Source organism: Aspergillus tubingensis, assembly GCF_013340325.1.
Source record: "Aspergillus tubingensis WU-2223L DNA, scaffold_6, whole genome shotgun sequence".
NCBI lineage: Eukaryota > Fungi > Ascomycota > Eurotiomycetes > Eurotiales > Aspergillaceae > Aspergillus > Aspergillus tubingensis.
In genome coordinates, this window is record NW_023336280.1 from 2,682,579 (window position 1) to 2,704,470 (window position 21,892).

General features: G+C 49.1%; 10 protein-coding genes across 10 annotated transcripts; 7 read left to right on the top strand and 3 right to left on the bottom strand.

The window, feature by feature from the left end:
* Window positions 1–8: 8 nt before the first annotated feature.
* Window positions 9–1,361, top strand: AtWU_04638 (similar to An02g10960; the record flags this gene model as incomplete). Its single annotated transcript, XM_035499749.1, has 4 exons — window positions 9–104; window positions 169–634; window positions 682–774; window positions 823–1,361. The coding sequence occupies 4 exons, from the start codon at window positions 9–11 to the stop codon at window positions 1,359–1,361; spliced, it is 1,194 nt and encodes a 397-aa protein (XP_035355642.1).
* Window positions 1,362–1,835: 474 nt separating this feature from the next.
* AtWU_04639 (putative short-chain dehydrogenase/reductase family protein) lies at window positions 1,836–2,917 on the top strand (the record flags this gene model as incomplete). Its single annotated transcript, XM_035499750.1, has 2 exons — window positions 1,836–2,743; window positions 2,803–2,917. 2 exons carry the CDS (start codon window positions 1,836–1,838, stop codon window positions 2,915–2,917), a joined length of 1,023 nt encoding a protein of 340 aa, XP_035355643.1.
* Window positions 2,918–3,650: 733 nt separating this feature from the next.
* Window positions 3,651–4,499, top strand: AtWU_04640 (glutathione S-transferase-like protein; the record flags this gene model as incomplete). The annotated part of the gene is made up of 1 exon (XM_035499751.1): window positions 3,651–4,499. One exon carries the CDS (start codon window positions 3,651–3,653, stop codon window positions 4,497–4,499), a length of 849 nt encoding a protein of 282 aa, XP_035355644.1.
* Window positions 4,500–4,615: 116 nt separating this feature from the next.
* On the bottom strand, window positions 4,616–6,061 carry AtWU_04641 (fungal specific transcription factor domain-containing protein; the record flags this gene model as incomplete). The annotated part of the gene is made up of 4 exons (XM_035499752.1): window positions 4,616–5,253; window positions 5,314–5,594; window positions 5,643–5,870; window positions 5,925–6,061. The coding sequence occupies 4 exons, from the start codon at window positions 6,059–6,061 to the stop codon at window positions 4,616–4,618; spliced, it is 1,284 nt and encodes a 427-aa protein (XP_035355645.1).
* Window positions 6,062–7,134: 1,073 nt separating this feature from the next.
* On the top strand, window positions 7,135–8,235 carry AtWU_04642 (squalene synthetase; the record flags this gene model as incomplete). The annotated part of the gene is made up of 1 exon (XM_035499753.1): window positions 7,135–8,235. One exon carries the CDS (start codon window positions 7,135–7,137, stop codon window positions 8,233–8,235), a length of 1,101 nt encoding a protein of 366 aa, XP_035355646.1.
* A 702-nt stretch (window positions 8,236–8,937) lies between these two features.
* AtWU_04643 (uncharacterized protein) lies at window positions 8,938–10,071 on the top strand (the record flags this gene model as incomplete). Its single annotated transcript, XM_035499754.1, has 1 exon — window positions 8,938–10,071. One exon carries the CDS (start codon window positions 8,938–8,940, stop codon window positions 10,069–10,071), a length of 1,134 nt encoding a protein of 377 aa, XP_035355647.1.
* A 1,229-nt stretch (window positions 10,072–11,300) lies between these two features.
* Window positions 11,301–12,497, top strand: AtWU_04644 (uncharacterized protein; the record flags this gene model as incomplete). The annotated part of the gene is made up of 1 exon (XM_035499755.1): window positions 11,301–12,497. The coding sequence occupies one exon, from the start codon at window positions 11,301–11,303 to the stop codon at window positions 12,495–12,497; it is 1,197 nt and encodes a 398-aa protein (XP_035355648.1).
* Window positions 12,498–14,100: 1,603 nt separating this feature from the next.
* Window positions 14,101–15,405, top strand: AtWU_04645 (putative aminotransferase; the record flags this gene model as incomplete). The annotated part of the gene is made up of 1 exon (XM_035499756.1): window positions 14,101–15,405. The coding sequence occupies one exon, from the start codon at window positions 14,101–14,103 to the stop codon at window positions 15,403–15,405; it is 1,305 nt and encodes a 434-aa protein (XP_035355649.1).
* A 56-nt stretch (window positions 15,406–15,461) lies between these two features.
* Window positions 15,462–19,735, bottom strand: AtWU_04646 (aconitase; the record flags this gene model as incomplete). Its single annotated transcript, XM_035499757.1, has 4 exons — window positions 15,462–16,412; window positions 16,468–17,648; window positions 18,126–18,807; window positions 18,869–19,735. The coding sequence occupies 4 exons, from the start codon at window positions 19,733–19,735 to the stop codon at window positions 15,462–15,464; spliced, it is 3,681 nt and encodes a 1,226-aa protein (XP_035355650.1).
* A 750-nt stretch (window positions 19,736–20,485) lies between these two features.
* On the bottom strand, window positions 20,486–21,631 carry AtWU_04647 (DUF453 domain protein; the record flags this gene model as incomplete). The annotated part of the gene is made up of 1 exon (XM_035499758.1): window positions 20,486–21,631. The coding sequence occupies one exon, from the start codon at window positions 21,629–21,631 to the stop codon at window positions 20,486–20,488; it is 1,146 nt and encodes a 381-aa protein (XP_035355651.1).
* Window positions 21,632–21,892: the final 261 nt, after the last annotated feature.

The window sequence follows — 21,892 nt, forward strand, 5'->3', positions numbered from 1 at the left end:
GCTTCAGCATGGACATCTCCTCGCTAAATCTCACGTCTAGTCAAGCTTCTCAGACCCCGCCGGTCATAGGTGACATCGGTCGGATTACCCAACGGCAATATGGGGTAAGGTTATTTCAAGCATAATTATCCGAAGGCGTAACTCTAACCAGATATGTATGAATACCAGATAGCCGTTGGAATTTTCTTCGCGTTAGCATCACTGTCGTTTTTTGGCCGCATCTTCATCCGACTCTTCACCCGACGACGCCTCTATTTGGACGATGCATTCCTTAGCTTTGCCTTTACCACGCTGCTGATAGGAACGGTACTGGGATTTCTCCGTGCATACACCATCTACTTTCAGATGGCAGCATTAGAAGGGAATGTTGAGGCACTTCTCTTTCTGGCCTCACATTTAGAAGAACATGCGAAAGATTATGGCTTTAACATCGCCTTTATAGTCCTTCTCTGGACCACAGTCTTTGCCGTCAAGTGGTGCTACCTGGCATTCTTCCACCCCCTCCTGGTGGGGATGTCACGCCGGTTTACCATTTATTACCGTTGCACTGTCGGGTTATCCTTTATTTCGTGGATCTTGAGCGCCTTTGTCGCACCGATCGTTCCTTGCCCGTATACAGGAATGAAGGCAATCTGTAAGGATCCCTCGTCAGCGATAACCTTCCACACTAACCATGTGAAGCAAAATGCTTCCCCTCTTTACCCGTCCCAAACAGCACGGTCCTCGCAATGGTCTGGCTTCCACCGATCTTAGACGCGCTCACTGATATGATGAGTATGTCACTTAGCCAGATGAGGATTAGCTATAACTAACATTTCCCAGTCATTAGTATTCCAATGCGATTGCTCTACAAAGTTCAGTTACGAACCTTGACGAAATTAGGTCTTGGATGCTTCTTGTGTCTCTCAGTCTTCATGTGCACATGCTCCATCATTCGCACCGCAGGCACGTGGTACCACGGACTTCTCGACTACCCATGGCAGGTATTCTGGCTTCATTTGGAGGGATGCATTGGAGTCACCATGGGATCCATCACCGTGTACCGGTCCACTCTGATCGGATCTAACGAGGTCTCAACTGCTTTCAAGAAATACTTCACCCAAATCAAGAACGCGGTGTTGGGTTCATCGAGTGGCACAGCAGAGGGGTCACCAGCGGAGGAAAACAAAACCCAGACACGCCAAATCAAACTACCCTCTATTCCGCAAGCGACCATTACAGGGTTACGAACATGGTTCGGTCTCTCTAGGAAGGACCCTGCCACTTCCAACGGTGACTCCGGACTCGCCAGCTTTAACAGCGATATCGATTACCATACTTTGTTGAAAGCCCCCACGGCAGCGGCGAATCACCGTCAATGAGGCCTAAGCTTGTCTTTGGCTGCTTTTTTTTTACAAAATGGGTGAGGACGGATTCAGATACATATATTTGATCTGTTTGAATCTAATGATGATGGTCGGATGAAAAGTAAGAGGTAGTGGCGATTGAGGGCCACGCATACAAAGGTGGCTAAGGATCAGATGATCCCTGGCTACAGCGTATGCCTCGACATAATATTATCGGGATCGGAGTTAAGACGCGATATGTCATATATGATATACGCGGGGATAGCATATCTCCAGCACAGAAAAAAGGATCAGAATGGATGGACCGCGCCAAACACCCGGCTTAAGTCCGCGGACGTTGGGTGCCGCTTTGGGCTTAGTGGCTGATAACCGTGATATATAGAACCATCAGGAACTGGTATTAAGAGAACTAGACAGGCTACTTCAAAGATAATACTTTCTATTTGAGATCATCCGCAGTTTCTCTAAAAAAGTTTTATCTCACCCACAATGGCCTCAAAGGACCTTGACCCATCGACTGCTCCCTTCTTCCCCAATGTGTTCTTTTATAACCAATTCTGTGCCAAGCCCAACTGGCCACCCGCAACCACAAACCTCTCTGGTCAAGTTGCCATAATCACTGGAGGAAACAGTGGACTGGGATATGAGTGTGCATTCCAGCTTCTATCCCTTCAACTGAGCCACTTGATCCTCGCCGTTCGCTCTCCTGAAAAGGGCGAAGCCGCAGCAGCTAAGCTTCGAGCCGTTAATCCCACGTCAATGATAGATGTATGGCCACTTGACATGAGCTCATATGCCTCCATACAAAGCTTTGCAAAGCGGGTTGAAAACCATCTTCCCCGCCTAGATATTGCTATCCTCAATGCTGGGGTGAGACAAGCCCAGTTCACCACCAATCCGAACACCGGCCACGAGGAAACAATCCAAGTCAACTATCTCTCAACCATGTTCTTAGTTATTCTACTTCTTCCCAGCTTGAAGAAGAAATCTCCGAGGGGAGTGTCTGGCCGATTGACTGTCGTCAGTGCAGCATTATCGCTTCTGCCAAGCTTACCCGACGTGAAGGATGCGCCACTTCTGAAGTTGTTCGATCGCCGAGATACATATGACGTCAATGGCAGTTACTGCATGTCAAAACTTCTAGCTCATGCGTTTCTCTATAAGCTGGCTGAATATGTCGCCGCAGATGATGTGATTGTTAACCTAGCAGATCCGGCCTTCGTGAAAGGCACGGACCTGGGGCGGGATTCGCCTGGTTATGCGAAGGCTGGGTTGGCGGTATTTGGAGCATTGACAGGGAGGACAGTCAAGGTTGGTGCATCGACGTACGTTGATGCTGCTGTACTAAAAGGGAAGGAGTCGCATGGGTGCTTTCTGATGAGTTGGAAGATTGAGCCGTATGTATTGCCGACTTCTTTTGGATTTCTCACATCATAACTGACCCACGTATGTTCAGGTTTAATGCGTCGTTGTATACGCCCGAGGGGAAGCAATCTATTGAGCAGCTGTGGCAGGAGACGATGGATGAGCTTGATTTTGCCGGTGTGCGAAGAATACTTGAGACTCTGTAGTTCTCAAAAGGACCCAAGCATCTAGTCGCTGTCATTTGATAATTGTTTCTCACAGCTGAAACCGGGTTCTTAGATCTATGACATTGAAGAGTTAGCAGTGCCAGAGAAATTTCATTCCTAAGAATTTACCAACGGGCGGGATACAGAAGAGTAGAGCAAATTCCCATGTATAGCTCATGCGATGAAAAGCTTCGCTTAGACTCTGAAATGTCTGCGCATAAGCACACCCAATGCAGTATAAAAAGGACATTTCAGGACTCAATGACGTTGAAGAAATCCGTATGCCTCTCAAATCTCCAAATCAATCGGGGAGTGGGGACAGTACTCCACACGGACCCACTTGGCCAGCATGAGTGGGCATGAGTCATTCTGAGTCGAGATGAACACACCAAATCACGATCATAGCACAGCCCACTCCTGAGCCCAAACTGCCTGCAGTTTCCAGAATTAGCCATGGAAAGACTAAAAATTCTACACTTTAGCACAGATCTCTCACCTGAGGATCTCCAGATTCGGGGGACTCTACCCCACCCGAGCTTCCCATGCCACGTGACGTTACCCTGCAGGCCCAGCTATATAACTCCACCTCAATCCTCATGAACATCACCTGAAATTCCCATTCAAGAGCTCAATTGCACATTGTCATACCCAATCTTCCAATCTATCAACCTCATACAGACAAATATCACCAACTCCGACCCCCAATTATTACATGACCTCCCCACCATCCACAATGGCAACCAAAACCACCACCTCCAACCCTACCCCAACAATGACCTACTACGACATTGCCATGCGGCCCCCAGTAACCCGCAATGCCGCAGCAGTAAACCCCTGGAAAGCGCGCCTGGCCCTGAATTTCAAGAACGCCCCCTACTCCACAACATGGGTCAAGCTCCCCGAAGTATCCAAAGTCCGCCGCAGCCTGAACCTCCCCGCATGTCGCAAATTCGCCGACGGTAGCGACTTCTACACCCTCCCCATCCTCTCCGACCCTACCACAAACTCCCTCATCGGCGACTCCTTCGACATCGCCGTCTACCTACAAAAGACCTATCCCGCATCTGGCGACGGGGATCTCTTCCCTCCGCAGAACCTAGACTATGAATTGAAGGAGGAGCTCAAGGTGCTGGTACCACTATCGGAGCGGAATGATACCGAATATGCGGATTACGCGCGGTTCAATAATAATGTCGACGCGGCATTCAGTGTGCACACCTTGTTGATGGTGCAGAAGATGCCGTTTGATCCCGAGACGGCGGAGGAGAGTAAGGCGGAGTTTGTCCGGCGGGCGGGGTTCAAGTCGTGGGATGATTTTGCTCTTGACGGGGAGAAGAGAGAGCAGGTGTTGAATTCGTTCCGGGATATGCTGGGGGACTTGGCGAAGATGTTTGAGAGGGACACTAGTGGGCCATTTTTGCTGGGGCAGAGGCCTAGTCATGCGGATTTTATTGTCGGTGGGTGGTTGAGGATGTCGAGGGTTACGTTGCCGTCGACGGAGTGGGAGCAGTTGAGGGGGTGGCATGGAGGAGTTTTTGGGAGGTTGCACGATGCGTTGGATGTTTATGCTGAGGTAAAATAGGCTAACAGAGTTGGTGAGAGGGGGAACTTGATGGACAGGAATAGAAGAAGGAAGGAAAGAATATTGTATAATAAAGTATATAAAGTTATACATCAAATGCTTTCTATAAGCAAGATTTATAGCCCATTCCCCGAATATAAGGGTGGCCACCACTCAAAGACATCGTCTCCAAAGAGTTCATTATCGAGTGATGAGAATATGTCTATGGTTGAAGCTTCTTCCTGGGATGGCTGCCTGGGTAGCAACGTTTCCACACCTGGTATGCCCATTGAGCTCTGTATTTCAGAGGTTGGGGCCTGGGCATCTGTTGACTGGCCATAAACTGCGAGTAAGCAAGACCTCATCTTGTTCACCCAGGCTAATGATTTCGAAACCACGTTTTCGTGGTCAGTAATATCATCATCAACGTTGGTTTGTACATTGCTCAGGTTCTCGGCAGTCTTGTCAAGAATAGACGTAATGTCTACAGTTCGTCGAACCATGTTCACGTCCCACGCCGGATCTTCGAAGGATGCGAGTCGAATGAGGGTTAAAATTACGGTTCGGAATTGCCTCCACAGAAAGAAGGGGAAGTATGTATACTCGGTTGGTTTGAAGTTGAACATGATGTCCACGGCGCGTTTCGCTGCATTGAGGCAATTAAGAAGAACCTCCATGCTGTTGATATCATCTAGAAGAGGGCAATGCCCAAGGCGCGTAAAGATAAGGTCATTGATGCAGATTTCTGTGTGCAGGGACATCGCTTCCAGCATCTCTATGGAGTATCAGTGAGGGCTGTTATGCAGTCGAATCAGGAGTGGCAGATTAGACGTACTATTCGTGGTCAATTGCGGGGGTAATTGCTTTCTCGTCTCGGATAATTGAGTGTTGAGAGAAAATATGTATGGATGGATAAGACGCGTACTTTGTTCGCTGTCGGTATCTCTTAGTTGTATACGAACATCAGTCACCTTGCTCGTTATGCGTTGAAGCTTGATCATTTGCACCAGCAGTTCATCTCCTCGTACACCTCTAGAGCATTGAATCATTTTCAGACACTCTTCAAGGTATGGTGACCAGGCCAAACTATCCCCAACTGTTTGAAACGTTGCAACGCTGGGTTCGCTATTAGCGGTATTCTTAATAGTTCAATGAACTGCTAACCATGATGTGAGAAAGTAGCAAGCCAATGCCGTCCGTGCAATTACGATGCTCCTCGGCTGGAATCTGCCTGTAGCTCCCTGAATCTGAGATGCAATCGGTCGAGGAAACATATGAATCAGATTACCCTCTCCGCAATGCCGGCTTCGAAGTTGCAGGTCGACCGTCAGAGCAGTGCACAGCTGAGACAAAATAGTAAGAAGGGATCCCATAGAGAAGCGAAAGTGTCCCCTATAGATCACGATAAGTCATGCGGTTACTAAAAGTGTGATAAGGAAAACTGACCAGCCGATGAAACACAGGAGACCGTGCAACAGATCCATCGTACATTTGCCTTCTACGATTACCTCACGAGCGGCAACCTCTCGAACCGTCTTTGCTAGACTGCTCTGTTCTTTTGCATCTGTAGATGTCACAGCCATTATACACAGCCAGAGGAATGGTGACTCTCGGTACAGCTTTTCTGAGGTCGACCCATTCTCAAGGAATAGAAGAGGGAGAAATTCGGTATAGTGACTAAAGAACGCTTTGAAATGTTGTCTTGTATCGCGAGACGATGGATCGAGACCCTCGGAATGGCTGTGTGGGAATAGGCTCCAGCTTTGTGAGGTATTAGCCGAATACCTGTTGCCTTGATCTGTAGCTACTCTATCAAGATCACCAACAAGCGGTTGTGCATGCGACCCACGATCTGCAGGCACTGAAGCGCGAGAGGGAGCTGATATAAAGGACCCTGATGACGAAGCAGTTTCTTCGGGTTCAAGGCTACCCTGGCGAGCTTTTAATAATGAAACGAGCCCGTCTAACTTCTGCTCCAGACGAGCAGCTTGAGAGCCGTTGGGTCTCGAGCCACTTTTGCGGACGGTAGGAGAGGGGTTGCATTCTACTTTGAGTCGAAAGCATCTGACCATGTATATGAGCCAACGATCGCCAATGGTGTTTTCGAGAGGCGGATTACCTTTCACATCCATCTCCATTGGCTCGCAACATGCATTTGCGTTTGACGCGAGCACAGTTGATGCATGCTCGGCCGTATGCGGCCGGCTTTCCATTTTTACGTGCTGTCTTTTCCATCTAACTCAGCAAAGAAATGTGAAGCGTAATTGAGACACTGGATAGTCCAATAGGAATTCAGGCGCCGCTGCACCGCGAATGTAGAGTTCCTGGAATTAGCTGCACCCCCCGGTGGACGGATTTCGGGGGGATGAAAATTCGAAATCCGCTCCCGCAACTAAAATCGCGGGATGCGAATCCCGCTCCGCTCCGCTTCCACGTTCTATACCCTTAAAAGCCCCCTAGAGTCCAAACCATGTGAAATTTGGCCATCGCAAAATTCGTTTTCTTATTTGTATATCAATAAAGATGGAACCAATTAGCAATGCTCTTTACTATGTGTTTAATTCATTTCATTTGACGGATGTCCTGCAATGGTGATCATCCCACACCCATTGTCCTACCATTGATAGCTGACGGAATGCATTTTCACAATCATAGGATGACCCAACACAATCCGAATAATCGATCCAACATCATAAGTGAGAGGGAATCTCGGCAGGTTTGTTTCAAGTTTCTTGATCAAACCAGCCGGAGCTTCAGCGTTATCATTAAGGAGCTCCACTCCGAACTGCTCGTCCCGATTTGTATCTTCTACCTTGTCCTCCGCGGTCTCGACACCATAGAAGACGACCCTTCTATTACTGTGAAGACCAAGCAGACCTTGCTTCGTGAGTCTGAAAATATAATAATGAAAGACGGGTGGACATACGATGGCAACCGTCCCGAAGAGAAGGACCGCGAACTGCTTGTTCACTTCCATCACGTTATCAAAGAGTATAAAGCTTTGAAGCCAGCCTACAAACACATTATCAAGGACATAACTAAAATAATGGGTAACGGAGTGGCCGACTTCTGCCACAAGGTTACCCTGGGCCATCCAGATAATGCTGGCGTCATGACTATAGCCGAGTATGAGCTGTACTGCTATTATGTTGCCGGCTGTGTCGGTGAGGGTCTTACCCGCTTCTTCATCGAAGCGCAACTTTGCAACTCGTCATTACTCGACAACCCAACTTTACCTCGGTCAATGAGTCTCTTTCTGCAGAAGACCAACATCATCCGCGACGTCAGTGAAGATCACGAAGACAATCGTCGGTTCTGGCCCCATCAGATACGGTCTAAGTACGTCAGCAACTTTGCAGATTTGTTCAAGCCAGAGAATCGTGAGGCGGCCATAGAGTGCAGTTCTGAGATGATTCTCAACGCACTTGAGCATGTCAAGGAATGTATCTTTTATCTGGCTGGGTTGAATGAGCAGAGCATCTTCAATTTCTGCGCTGTGCCTCAGGGCATGGCTATTGCGACACTGGAACTATGCTTCCGCAACCCCGCTCTGTTTGAACGGAATGTCAACATCAAGATCAGCAGGGGCGATGCGTGTCAGTTGATGCTCGAGTGCACACAAGGCTTGCCGGGGCTATGTCATATCGTCAGTCGATATGCACGATGTATCAAAGCCAAAAGCTCTCCAAATGCCACCAAGCTGTTCGAGATTAACAAGATTTGCGGCACGGTATGTTATCCCACATACCATTTGTAGTGAACGAACATTAACAACGATAGATCGAAGAAGCTGCCAAAACTCTAATTCAATCTCAAGAAGAGTAAAACTATCAGTGCATTGTCGCTGAGATGGGGCACGCTATTGATGACTGGCAAGACAAATAACTGTAAATGTATTCAAGAAGCGCACATCAGTAACATGCATGTAGCAGTCATTACATCAGGAAGGCATTATGGAGACCTTGGCCCGGGAGACTCGTTTATAAGTTTACTACAATTTCTCAGAACAGAACGTGAAGACATTGTCCGGATCGCCGATTCTGACCACCATCTGAAAGTCTTTGATTAGTTTTGGGGGAACTGTGCACCAGACCCAACTATACAAACGCAACTAGCAATGCTTCCACGCTGGCAATTTCAGCCTCCCTGTAGGTGTCAGCATAAGCATTCAGAACTCCAATTGATTACTCGCATTAGACAATAGCAGATGAAATTACTAGAAGCTCATTGTATCCTAGGATCCTTAAGGTATTGCATCATCAAAGTTGGGATTACCACGTTGTAATTTGTTTTTCGGTAAACTTATTGTGCTAGCAACGTGTCGCCGCGGCGATGCAAAATATAAAGGGTGACATCTGTTGTGATCCTGAAAACACTAAATCTTTCTTAACAACATACAACTGTGCAGCTAATCATTGACACCTGCAAACTTCACTGTGAACCTACCACTCAGCACATGATGGAGCCCATTTTCGATAGCGTCGCATACGATCGATTGGCCAAGTCTTACCTACTCAAGATGAACCGAGCTCTCTCAGTGGCGAACGGGGACGGATTTCGGGCCCAGGACCCAGTCACGGAGATCCTCCTCCTGGAAGGCTATCAGAGGCCAGTAGCACCGAAGAAAATGTCCCTTCCAGTCCCGAAAATATCCAAATCCAAGGAAGGATTTAACTCTGAAGCCAATATATTCCTTGGGTTTATAATTCCTCTCGAACTGGCCTATGAAATACTTCGATTCCTGGATCTGAGGTCAATAGGAATGATGCTCCTAGTCAACAGCAAGACCAAGGAGCAGGTGGAAACCATGCTGGATTACCCCGTCCTCAAAACCCATGCGCACGAGACTCTCAATTTGATGCGCCAGATGAAACTTTCTTCGCACTACACCATCGGACAGATATTCAATGAATTCTGTCAGCCTAAGTGCAGAACGTGCCCAAATTTTGGGCCGTTTCTATACATTCCAACCATGCAGAGATGTTGCTACGAATGCAACTTATATAAGAGTTCGTACGGATTGGGATTTGTGAAGAATATCTGCTACTACTTTGGAATTGAGGAAGAGGACCTGAACGACCTCCAACTTGTTCACAATATTTGGCTTCATGACCCCCCAGACTGTATGGCAAACATCTCGCAGTGCAAGAACCTTGTATCCAAGCTTTATGGGCCGGAGGAGGCAGAGGTACTAGACGCAACTGTCCATATAATCGAAGGAGAAGGTGTCTATTTATCTGAAGTTGAACCGACGCCATACCAACGACACGGGATTCCTGGGGGCGGATGTTTCTGGAGCGAGAGAAAAAGGAATCGCATGAAGTTCATGGCCACGGTGCCGTTCCCCTACTGGGACAAGCGGGCACAGGCTACAGATGCAGGAGTCTACTGTACCGCTTGCGCTTACTTCTGGAGAGAGGAGGTACTATTCGATGGGCGTGGGCCTTGGGGCTGCGAAGAACCATGCCCATTAGGCTGGGAATCTTCCTTTCGAGCCTATCGAGAGGCCGATTTACCTCAGCATGTTGAGACGTGTCTAAGCGTCCACGCATTGGAGATGAACCCTGAGCTGCGTCCTCATGATGTTAACTAGTCCATTTCAGATGAGGGGCATCTTTTCTGATATGTGCCGGGAACCAAGAGCCTTCTTTTGGAAATAACTGTGCTCCGAATGATACGCGGGACGGGCTATGGTATCTTTCGACCCCGATGCTCGTGATTCAGGAAGATTACGAGAATCATGCAGATGCGAGGTTTACGACACCGGCATTTGGCTTAGTTGAAATATTGCGATATCTTTGTCGATTGTGGTGGGTGACATCGTGCGTCGGGATGGTGCTTCCTTGGTAGTAGTTAACGTAATGGATCATATCGACCATTCAACGGCTGTATTTAGATAAATATGACATCGCCACTATCTCTTCAGAGTACTTCCAGGGTAAAAAGAGATCAACATAATCTAGCCACCCAGGCACATCATTAAAATGCCGATACGCCCTTTCATACTCCCAATATTCTGGATACCACCCGGAATGCTCCCAGTCCAGAATACCAGTAACATGGCCATCTTTGACCAGTATATTCCTGGGGGCCAAGCCACTGTGGGTGAAGACAATCTCATGGTTCTTTTGAATACCCTTGCTGCATGGTACTTGAACGCATCGGGAACCTTGGATATGATCTTGGAGAACATGAATTGATTAAACTCGCGTTCTGTGTCGAACGCAGATCTGAATGAGTGCTTCCTATGTCCTCGCGAGCATCTTACTAGGGAAAGATCACGTAACTCGGTCAGTATTCATATGGTCCATACTAACAGCATCTCAGCCTCCCTTATCAAGCCAAATATGAAACATGGGTCAACGGTGGCTGTCTATCGCAGTCAACAGTGCTTCGTGAATAGCATATTAGCCTAACGTAGATGCTGGCAGGGAAAGTCGAAAATCTCTGTAAGCAATCCCCTATTGTACAATAAAATCTGCATTCAGCACTAGTCAATCAAGTATTAACGGTATTGTGTAGCAATACCATTTCACAGGTTGGATTTGGGTCCAAGTTGTTGTTTGAGGTTGCACGTGCTGGTGCTACCATAGTGTTGCCGTGACGATTCATGGTCTAAAATATCACTCACGTTGTGATCTGGAGAGTCCCTTGACTCTCCTGCCATTACAAAACTGTGCACCCTACATGTGCATCCTCCGTGTCGACTTTAAACCTTAGTATGGACTTGTTCTCTATCTCACCTGGTATAACATCATCAATATAATCTAACTCACTCTGTCAATCCAGTCTAACATTCTTTAAAGTCTCATATCTTACATCATGGCATCCGGCTTTGCTTACCGGATCGAGAACCCGATCAGCAAGGTTTTTGGGTTTTTCAAGTATCAGAAGCCACAACCCCCGCAGCCAACAGTTGAGAATGTCTTGTCAAAGGACAACAGACAATCAAATGCTGGTCTCAATCTCTTTCTTGGTTATTTTCTTCCCCTTGAACTTATCCATCACATCCTTCTCTATTTGGACGTGGCTAGCCTGGGCAACCTGCTTCTGGTCGATGCAGTATCAGAATCTCAAGTTCTATCACTCCGTCCCTATCGGTTGCTCAGAGAAAAGGCATTTGAAACACTGCATCTGATGGACAAGATGCGTCTCTCTCACCATTACACCACTGAACAGCTCTATAACGAGTTTACCCAACCTTTGTGTCGAACCTGCCATGATTTCGGACCATACCTCCACCTTCCAACACTCAAGCGATGCTGTTACAACTGCAATTATCACAATCCATTGTACAGGATCGCCCGCGTGAAAGACATCTGTTTTTACTTCGATCTGAAGGAGACAGACCTCGGGGATATTCCGATTGTCCACAGTGTGTGGGAACCTGGGGTCTGTCTGGCAAGCGTCCCCCAGAGTGACGCGATAGCTGTGCTACTCCACGGGCTCGAAAAATCACAGAGCAAAACACATGAAGCACGTCGTACCATGAAGAGAGAATTTGCGACTCTCTCGGAATGGGAACCCCGGAGGTCTACATCTATTAGACGTCCGCTCGCTCGTCCTCCACTCATTCCTCGTCCGAGCGTGACTGTTTGGTATGAAGGCGACTGCCACCAAATACAATTCATGGCTACCGCTCCACTCCCTTATTGGGATAATGAAACCAAAACCTTGGAGTCTGGAACATACTGTCGGGCTTGTTATCACGATTATAACCACTGGCCAAAGGTCGATAGATCTGATGAAGATGAGTGTTACAGTAGGCGGGCTTATCATCGGTCGTATCAAGAGGTGGATCTTCCGGAGCACTTTCGAACGTGTGCTGCCCTTATTGCCTCTTGGCAACCGAGACGGGCTTATTCCATTCCCGTGCTCGCCGTGGCGACGAGTACAGCTGTCAAAACGTGGAGAATCAATTTTGGGTTGAATACCCGGAGCCCAACTATGAACCTCGACGGGCGCTCTCTCCTGATCCTAATTTCATCTTCGAAGACCCATTCAGAGGAGGCATGTTGATTAATAATAATCCGAACTCCGACGAGACGACATTGCGAGAACAGGAACTGGAGACGATGTCACCGCCATGAAATTCGAACACGCAAACCATAGTATGGACATTATCAGAGAATAGCTAGTCGGCCCCCATGGATCTTTGCATACATAGTGTTAGCCACAGTGCGTGCACACTACCACAATCCAATGCTGCTTGTGTTCTCAGACTAGTTAGTAATTTGATATAGCAGTTCAATATGGACTCTTAGCTTGTTTCTTATTCCTCTTGTATGAAACGTTTATAAGCAGTCAAGGCCAGATATATCTGGTAATTCTGCATGTTGACAGTGAGATGTCTAAGCTAGCGAGAGCTACTGGATGAGTAACAGACACAGCAGAACTATGTTTTCCGGGCTGCCTGTATTCTTTGGTATTGAATTTTGTCTGCCAATGGTTGACAACATCCCAGATAATTGACTTGTTGTCCCCGGCATAAGGAAACCCTTTCCGCAAGGTTCGAACGCCAGCAATTGATCATTCTTAATATTGCTGTGGCTCACTTGGAACACCAACGTATTTTCGACGTTTCCAAAACCTGGGGTAAAAGATCAGGGCTGAGCACGCTGGTTACTATCTAATGGATTCTTTTGACAACCTTTCAGAATGGACACACTTGTCTACATTTGGTTTTCTGTCATCTACCATCAATTCAATTCCATAAAGGCTAGCTAACCACTTCCAAAATTTAGTACCACTTAGATTCCTTCCGCGACAAAGCCAAGGTGATTATCATCATATCAACATGTTCCCCAAAGCCATGCGAAAATGGCACTCCACCAAACTTCCGGAAAGTCGCAATACGAAGGCAACCCGAGAACATAGATCACCGCACATGCTTCGAGACGCATTCATCAGACAGGATATCTAAGGCGCGATGTGCCACAGAGGTCACAAGGTATACTATCTGTCCCTACTAGAACTGTCTCCCACAAGGGATTACCAGCCACAGTGGGATGGCGGTGATCGCCCCTCTTTAGGCTGGCACTCCTGTCTTCAGTGTGGATTTAAAGAGGTGATTGTCACCCACATCATGAAGCATCCACAAAGGTTGACAAAGAGAAACCCTTCATGATCCACTTCACCGAGTTCGGTCTGCCGAACCACACACCCTCCGGTATTCCACACCAGTTCTTCATCTGCCGTAAACTTTCTCCACCGGATCATCCATGGTGGGGATATTAGGTTCCCGACCAACCTTGAGTCAAGACTAAGCGAACCATTAAACACAAACCAGATTTCGGCTCACCTGCTTCACCGTGATGTAATTCACTAATTTTCTGGGGCACCGAAGCTGTGGAATGTAAGGTGTCTACGCTGTGTCTGGAGCAGTTCCGCATCAACAGTACCAGTACCAATACCATCCCTTGAATAGCCTCATACGACTTTTACCTATCTCGAAATTCTGATGATTATCTAGAACTGCCAAGAATTGATCCACAGCTATCCGCCTCATCCAGTGGATTCCCTCCTCACGTGTGTCAAATCCTCACTTCTCTTCTGGCACCCAAAGCCCATCTCAATCACCAAGCCACCCCAATTGGAGCATACAAAACATTCATCCACCAACATGGATCCCTCCCCTCTCTCCAACCGAGCCCGCACAGTCGTCTCCTCATCCAACAACCTGATGTGGGACATCCTCAAGAACCCATGGTGTCCTACAACCAAACCCGACGGCTACGTGAACGTAGGAGTTGCCGAAAACGCACTGATGCATGACTACCTACTGGAATACATCAACACCACGAAACTCACCCTCCCAGCCAAGTACCTCACCTACAATGACGGTGCCATTGGCGCAGAGCGCCTCCGACGCGCCATGGTATCATTCCTCAACAAACACCTTCACCCATTCAAACCACTGACCATCGACGACCTCCTCGTCACAAACGGTGTCTCCTCCGCCATTGAGCACATCTCATGGGCCTTCACCGACCCCGGCGAAGGCATCCTCTTGGGCAGACCCTACTATGGCACCTTCATCCCAGACATGTCCCTCCGCCCCGGGGCGACAGTCGTCCCTGTAGAATTTGACGACTCTGACCCATTCAGTCTGCAAGCCGTGGACTGCTATGAGCGCGCACTACTCACGTTTCAGCAAAACACCGGCCGGAAAGTCCGTGCCTTGATGCTCTGCCATCCACATAATCCGTTGGGTCGGTGCTACCCCCGGGAAACTATCATTCATCTGATGCGGCTGTGTCAGAAATATCAAATTCATTTGATCAGCGATGAAATATATGCGCTGTCTGTGTGGGAGAACACCGTTGACGAGCATATCCCCGTGCCCTTTGAGTCCGCCTTGTCCATCAACACAACTGGCATTATCGATCCTAGTCTAGTCCATGCACTGTGGGGAATGAGCAAGGATTTCGGCGCCAATGGTATTCGACTCGGGGTAATCATCTCTCAGAATAACCCCACTCTGCACAAGGCGTTGCAGGGTGTTTCGCTGTATAGTTATTCCTCGTCTGTTTCGGAACACGTCGCAGCTACGGTCCTTGAAGATACGGAATTTACTACGAGGTATATCGAGCTTAATCGGCAGAGGATGTCTGAGTCATATGCATTCGCTGTTCAGCGACTCAGGGAGAATGGGATTGAATATGCTCCGGGGGTTAATGCTGCGTTCTTCCTCTGGGTTAATCTGGGTAAGAGGTACCGCGAGTTACACCCCGAGCAGACTGCAGATTTGGGTGACGCGATCAGCGACAAGGTGATGCAGCTTCTGCTGCAGAGGAAGGTCTTCCTGGCTAGTGGGGTGTTGTTTGGATCTGAGCATAGTGGGTGGTTCAGAATTGTGTTCACGCACCCGAGGGAGTATCTTGAGGAGGCGTTGCGGAGGATAGTGCTGGCGCTGGGCGATTTATGATTTGGTCAGAGCATGATATAGCATATTAATACACGTCGACTATAAATAGCATCTAACTATTTCCCTGCCATAAGGTTCAACGCACTCCCACTTCTAAAATACCCAATTTGCTCCTCTGTAAAACTATGTCTGAGCACAGCCTCCCACTCGCCTCCATTGACCACCAACCTCAAAGTGCTCCCCGGAACAAACTCCCCTTCTCCAAGACCCATAATACTAATCCGATCCTCGGCCCTGATCCTATCATAATCCTGCTCATTCTCAAACGTCAACGCCAACAATCCCTGCTTCTTCAGATTCGCCTCATGAATTCTCGCAAAGGACTTTGCGATGATCGCCACACCACCTAGATACCTCGGCTGCAGCGCCGCATGCTCCCGCGAACTGCCCTCGCCGTAGTTATGGTCTGCGATAACCACCCACGGCACGCCGTTTTCTTTGTAGTGACGTGCTGTAGCGGGCACTTCCTGTCCGTCTTGCTTCGTGAGCTGGTTCCGAATACTGTTCACCTTGCCGTTTTCGGCGTTGGTTGCCCCAATTAGCGTGTTGTTGGAGATGTTTTCGAGGTGTCCACGGTAGCGGAACCACGGGCCGGCGGGGGTTATGTGGTCTGTTGTGCATTTTCCAGCTGTCTTGATTAGGATGGCGCAGTTCTCGAAGTCGTGTCCGGGCCAGGGTGGGAATGGGGAGAGCTTTTGGAGGCGGAGAGATGAAGGGTCAATTTTGACGGAGATGTTGTCTCGGTTTGCAGGTGGGGGTGCGTAGGCTGAGTCGGAGGAGAGGTAGCCCTTTGAGGGGAGGGAGTCGCTGGTTGGCGGGAGAAAATGGAATTGCTCTCCAGTTGGTGTAGGGAGCGTGTCGGTGGTTGGATCGAAGGATAGGTCGCGGGAGAAGGCCTTTGCAATGACGAGCTCGGGGGATGCTAGGAAGACGTTGGTTGCTGGGTTGGAGTCCAATCGACCGGAGAAGTTCCGGTTGTAGGAGGTAATGATGGAGTTGGGGGTGCCCTAGTTATACGGTCAAAAATGAAGTCGTGTGGGAAGTGGAATGGCAATACTATACCTTTGGCATGTCAACTCTATCCCAAGACCCACAGCATGGGCCACAGGCGTTGGGAAGCATCGTCGCACCGAGTCTCTCAAAGACTGGCAAGATGCCAGCATCTTTCAACGTCTCTCGCGTCTGAACACTACCCGGGGATACCAAAAGCGGCATCTTCGGTTCCAACCCTGCATCTAATGCCTGTTGAGCGAGACTAGCTGCACGTCCCATATCTTCAAATGAAGAGTTAGTACACGAACCAATCAAAGCTGCCGTCAATTCACCCGGCCACTGATTCTCCGCTGCGGCTTCGCCGAACCGCGAAACCGGCGTGGAGAAGTCCGGCGTGAAAGGCCCATTGATGCGTGGCTCGAGAGTTGACAGATCCAGCTCAATGACATTATCATACTCAGCCCCCTGGTCAGCCTGCAGCTCCGGCGCAATGCTCTTAACCGCATCAGCCATCTCACGGCGATGGTTAGCACGAAGATAATCCGCCATCTGTGGCGCATAAGGGAAGATGGACGTCGTGGCACCCGTCTCTGCACCCATATTGCAAACCGTTGCCATTCCAGTAGCTGATAAAGTCTGCGCCCCAGGCCCAAAGTACTCAATAATGGACCCTGTTCCTCCCTTGACCGAAAGCGTCCCAGCCACGGCATTGATAATATCCTTCGGCGAAGCCCATCCGGACAACTGCCCCGTCAAACGAACACCCAATACCTTGGGCGCTTGCAGCTCCAGTGGCAATCCAGCCATCACGTCCACGGCATCAGCACCGCCGACTCCGATAGCTATCATGCCCAGACCCCCTGCATTGGGGGTATGCGAATCCGTCCCGATCATCATCCCACTAGGGAAGGCGTAGTTCTCCAGCACGATCTGGTGAATGATTCCTGCGCCGGGCTTCCAGAACCCCATGTTGTATTTCTGACATGCGGACTCGAGAAAATCGTACACTTCTTTATGATTATCGAGCGCTCGCGCGAGGTCCTGCGTTTCGCCGTCACGACTGACGATCAAATGATCACAATGGACTGTCGTGGGCACGGCAGCTGTGTCTAGTCCAGCAGACATGAACTGGATAAGAGCCATTTGGGCTGTCGCATCTTGACATGCTATGCGTTGCGGGCGCAGTTTGAGCTGGGTCTTGCCGCGCTCGATGCGCTCGTCGAAGGTGGTGTCGAGGTGACTATAGAGAACTTTTTCGGCGTATGTTAGAGGGCGATTGTATCTGAGGGTGGATATTAGTAGGGCACTAATGGTTCAGTGTAGGTGAGATGAGTAGTTACCGCTTTCTGAGTGATTGGATGGCGGAAGGGAATTGGGATATGTTTATTTTGTGTTGTTCAAGTCGACTGATTGGCACATGGGTGTGCGAGGCATAGCCTCTGGCTAACTTGGGACCGCTCACTCGTGTTCTAATCATCTTGCTGATGCATTGCTAAACAAGGGTGATTTATTGGATAAGACAGAAGATATAAATAAATCACAAGGGTTTATGTAACAACTCCAGCTGTGGCTGATTTACACCTCGGTCATCCTGGTGGCGGCTTCGGATGGTTCCGTCGGCTGAGCCGATGAGCACATCGCATCTCCTCTATCCGAGGAACAATTAATGACAATAGCAACGCTGTCCAGCTTATCCATCTAGACATATTCCCTCATCTCAACATTACCATCAACATCCTCCGCTTTTTTTTCCTCAGACAGTTTACCTCCACTCTCTGCTGTGCCGACTTCCCCGAGCGGTAACCCCCTGGCCATCGGCACAATCTTCCAGATTGAAGGGGCATCCACAAACACCCTATCAAGCATCTCCAGACTACGGTGCATCGTCTCCGGATAGAAGAAGTACACGCAGACCGGGATCGTCGCAGATATGAGCGCATATATCACGTAGTACCAGCACCCAATCGTATCAATAGCAACCGGCGTAACCAAAACGACCACCAAATTCCATAGCCAATGGTTAGCAGTTGCGAGCGAAGACATGGCCGCTCGCAGACGCACAGGCGCAATCTCAGCTGTATAGAGAAAGTTGCCTCCCATAAAGCCGATTGGGTAGAAGAAGTTGAAGACAAACATGAAGGCAACGTATGCTATTGCCATTGGATGCGTGATTTTACCCAAGCCGGTGGTGACGGCCAGCACGGCCATGCAAACGGACATCCCGGCTCCGCTTACCATGAAGGATAGTCGACGGCCCCAGTTGTCGATAGTCCAAAATGTTATTATGCAGCAGAGAGTTTTCCATGACAGTACACAGGACGCTAGGACTCTAGACATGGTGGGCGTCATGTGTAGGTAGTTTTCGAAGATGGTGGAACTGTAAACGGATATGAGGTTGCCTCCGCAGGCCTGATAAATTAGCAATCGTGACATATACAAATTGAAGTCTTGCAACAGGTCGCCAACTCACCTGCTGGAAGAAATTCAGCCCCATGCAGAGCCAAAAACGCAACAAGAGACGCGTCTTGTCCTTGCGATCGAAGATATCCAGGATGGACATGGTCCCACTCCCCTCCAAAGCAAGCTGAATATGGGCTATCTCTCCCATAATCATCTCATCATGCGCATCCTTTCCTCGATAGCGGCAGAGACTATCCGTGGCTTCTTCGACCCGACCTCTAGATATTAGCCAACGAGGTGACTCCGGGAACGTGAAAGCAGAAACCAGTATCATTGCCGAGAAGAGGAAGGGAATAGCGAGCGGAGCTCTCCATTGTCCAGTGGTAGAGGGTAGATAGCTGAATCCCAAATCAATCCAGTTGCACAATGTGTATCCCGTACTGATGAAGATACCCGTACAGATTCCCAGTTGTCCGCGGTACTTCGGCGAGGCACATTCCGAGAGCCATACAGGTACCGTGCCGCTGATTTGGCCAATAGCGAACCCTAGGACAACTCGTCCAACGACCAACTGGATCAATGTGGTTGCGGAGACCTGAAGAGCCTGGCCGACGACGGTGATCACAGCTCCGATGAAAACTGTCTTTCGACGTCCGAGTTTGTCGCCGTAAAGAGAAAGGGATAGAGCACCGATCAGACATCCCATCTGAAACGAGGCATTGCATGCACCCTGGGATGTCGAGTTATGGGACCTTTGTGCTCCCGAGGTGTTTATAGTGTCTATGGCTGGGAACACTGACACCCAACTTTGGAGGCTGAGTAGACTGCCCAAGACCGCTTGGTTGTATCCGAAGAGAATGAACGAAGGAGCAACGATAAGAAGTACCAGAGCGACTTGTAGCTGGGTGCCAACCACAGGGAGAGTAAGGCCTACCATTTTCACGTTGCTTTCTTGTGTGTCCTCTGCTTCATAAAGTTACTCGGCGTCTTAAGTACTTTACGTCTGATCCCCCGTGGGGAAGAGCGTCTGGAGTCAAGGAAGAAAAAGCGGGGTGCAGATACCTCATGACATGATCGATTCAAGTCATTATATCTACTCTTGTTTGATTGGAGGATATCCATGGCTGTATGGCGTTGTCCTTTCTGTCCCTCGTCTCGATCGCCTAATCATCCAGTGTGGGTTTGGTACCCCAGGTGGGTATGAGTATCGCTGCACCCATTTCCCATCGGATGCTCCGACAGACTTTACTAAACGACTCACCGTGGCGAATGGACCAATAAGATATTGTGGTTTATATGGAGTGATATGCAGATCACTGTCTAGTGCACAATCGTCTCATGATCATGCCAGTGAAGCTTTGACGCAGGCAGACGCAAGATACTTTGACTCAGTAGAGATCGTGATATCGAGAGACAATGCCAACCAAATGTTGCATTATTTCTATTTTAGATTCTTCATTCCCGAAAATAGATCCCGTTGGGAAGGAGAAGAACTCACATAAACAGCAGAGGTGGAGTACTTGGTGGGTGCCTGGCTACTGTCAAATGTCCCGACAAGTTAGGTTTGTATTATAATAATATTACGTTTACAGCAAAGTACCATTACAATCGGTACTGGCGACTGCCCCCGCTTAACAATGAGAGAAAACTTCAAGCACGGTTCATTGAATTTCTGGTTTCGAATTATTTAACTCTTCCAATAAATCTGGCCCTCAAAGAGCCGACGCGCAGTACGGAAGACAGTTGCCGCCGTAAGCTGATCCTCCTCGAACTTGGCCCCAACAAGCAAATTTCCACTTGCATGACCAATTGTAAGACCAGCATCACTGACGCGATCTTTGTTGGTTGCATCCTCGACAGTACTACCTACCACACGAGCAGCTGCAGAAACAGCCAACGCGACAGTGATAGGAACTGCCTTGTGCGGCTGTCCCACAGAAATGGCCCGCACAAGCAGGTCGACAGAGTCCTTCCCTTTGGACTCCTGAGGTGGCGACACCATGCAAACCTTGGGAATACTTCCTGGAACAGCATCGGTAGTCGGTGCTATACCCATCTTGACCCCCGCCTGGCGCCGGATAGAATCCAGCCTTTGCAGAAGGTCGGGATGAGCGGCAATCTCGTCTGGAGTCAAGTCACCGCGGACGCCCAAGCTGCTAGCCGAAACAAAAACGCATGGATTGGCCACGTCAATACATGTGGCTGGAACACCGTCGAACTCGTCCCTTGTCTGCCCCGTCGGCAGCATCTTCCCGGTCACCGAGCCAGCCGGATTGACAAAATCTAATTGAATCCGAGCAGCTGTGCCGGCAACGCCATCAATAGCAAAGTCGCCGCTAGAGGCAGCCTCGCCGTCCACCACGGGAAAGGAGGCAGTGATTATTTTCCCCGTGTTTGTGTTGTGGATGCGTACAGTAGCCGACTCGGGCGTTTGGGAAGAAACAAGCTTTTGGTCAAGGGCAAAGGGACCAATGGCACTGATCATATTGCCACAGTTGCTGGAGTAATCGACATCGGAATTTTTGACCCCCAACGACACAAAAGTGTAATCAACGTCGGCATCGGGGTGGGTGGATTTCCCCACCACGCATACCTTGGAGAGGCTGGAGATACCCCCTCCCAGGCCATCAAGCTGCCGTCCGTATGGATCAGGGCTGCCAATGACGGAGCGAAAGATGGCGTCCCACTCCGAGCGAGGAGGGAGATGGGCCTGATTGAACATGACGGCGCGCGAGGTGCCTCCGCGGTAATAGGCCGCAGGAAGGGAGTGTTGCTTCGACAAATAGCGCCGAGCGCTAAAAGCGGCCCGATTTCGATAGGTATATTTGAACATGATGGTGGTTTGATGGCTAGGAACAACGTTTGTGCAAATGATTGGGTGGTTTTTAATGTTGTCTCCAGGACCGGGATTAAAGTTGCCATCGGATTTATCCGATACAAATTAACCGGTTACAGCCGCGTTCATCGGCTCATCCGATCGCGAATCGCTTCATGGGTGTCTCCAATCCACCCCTCACCAAGAGACATAGGTATACCGAGTGCCTAGGATGAGAAATACGTTTACGTAGACCGTTCGAATGCCCGATGCACATTA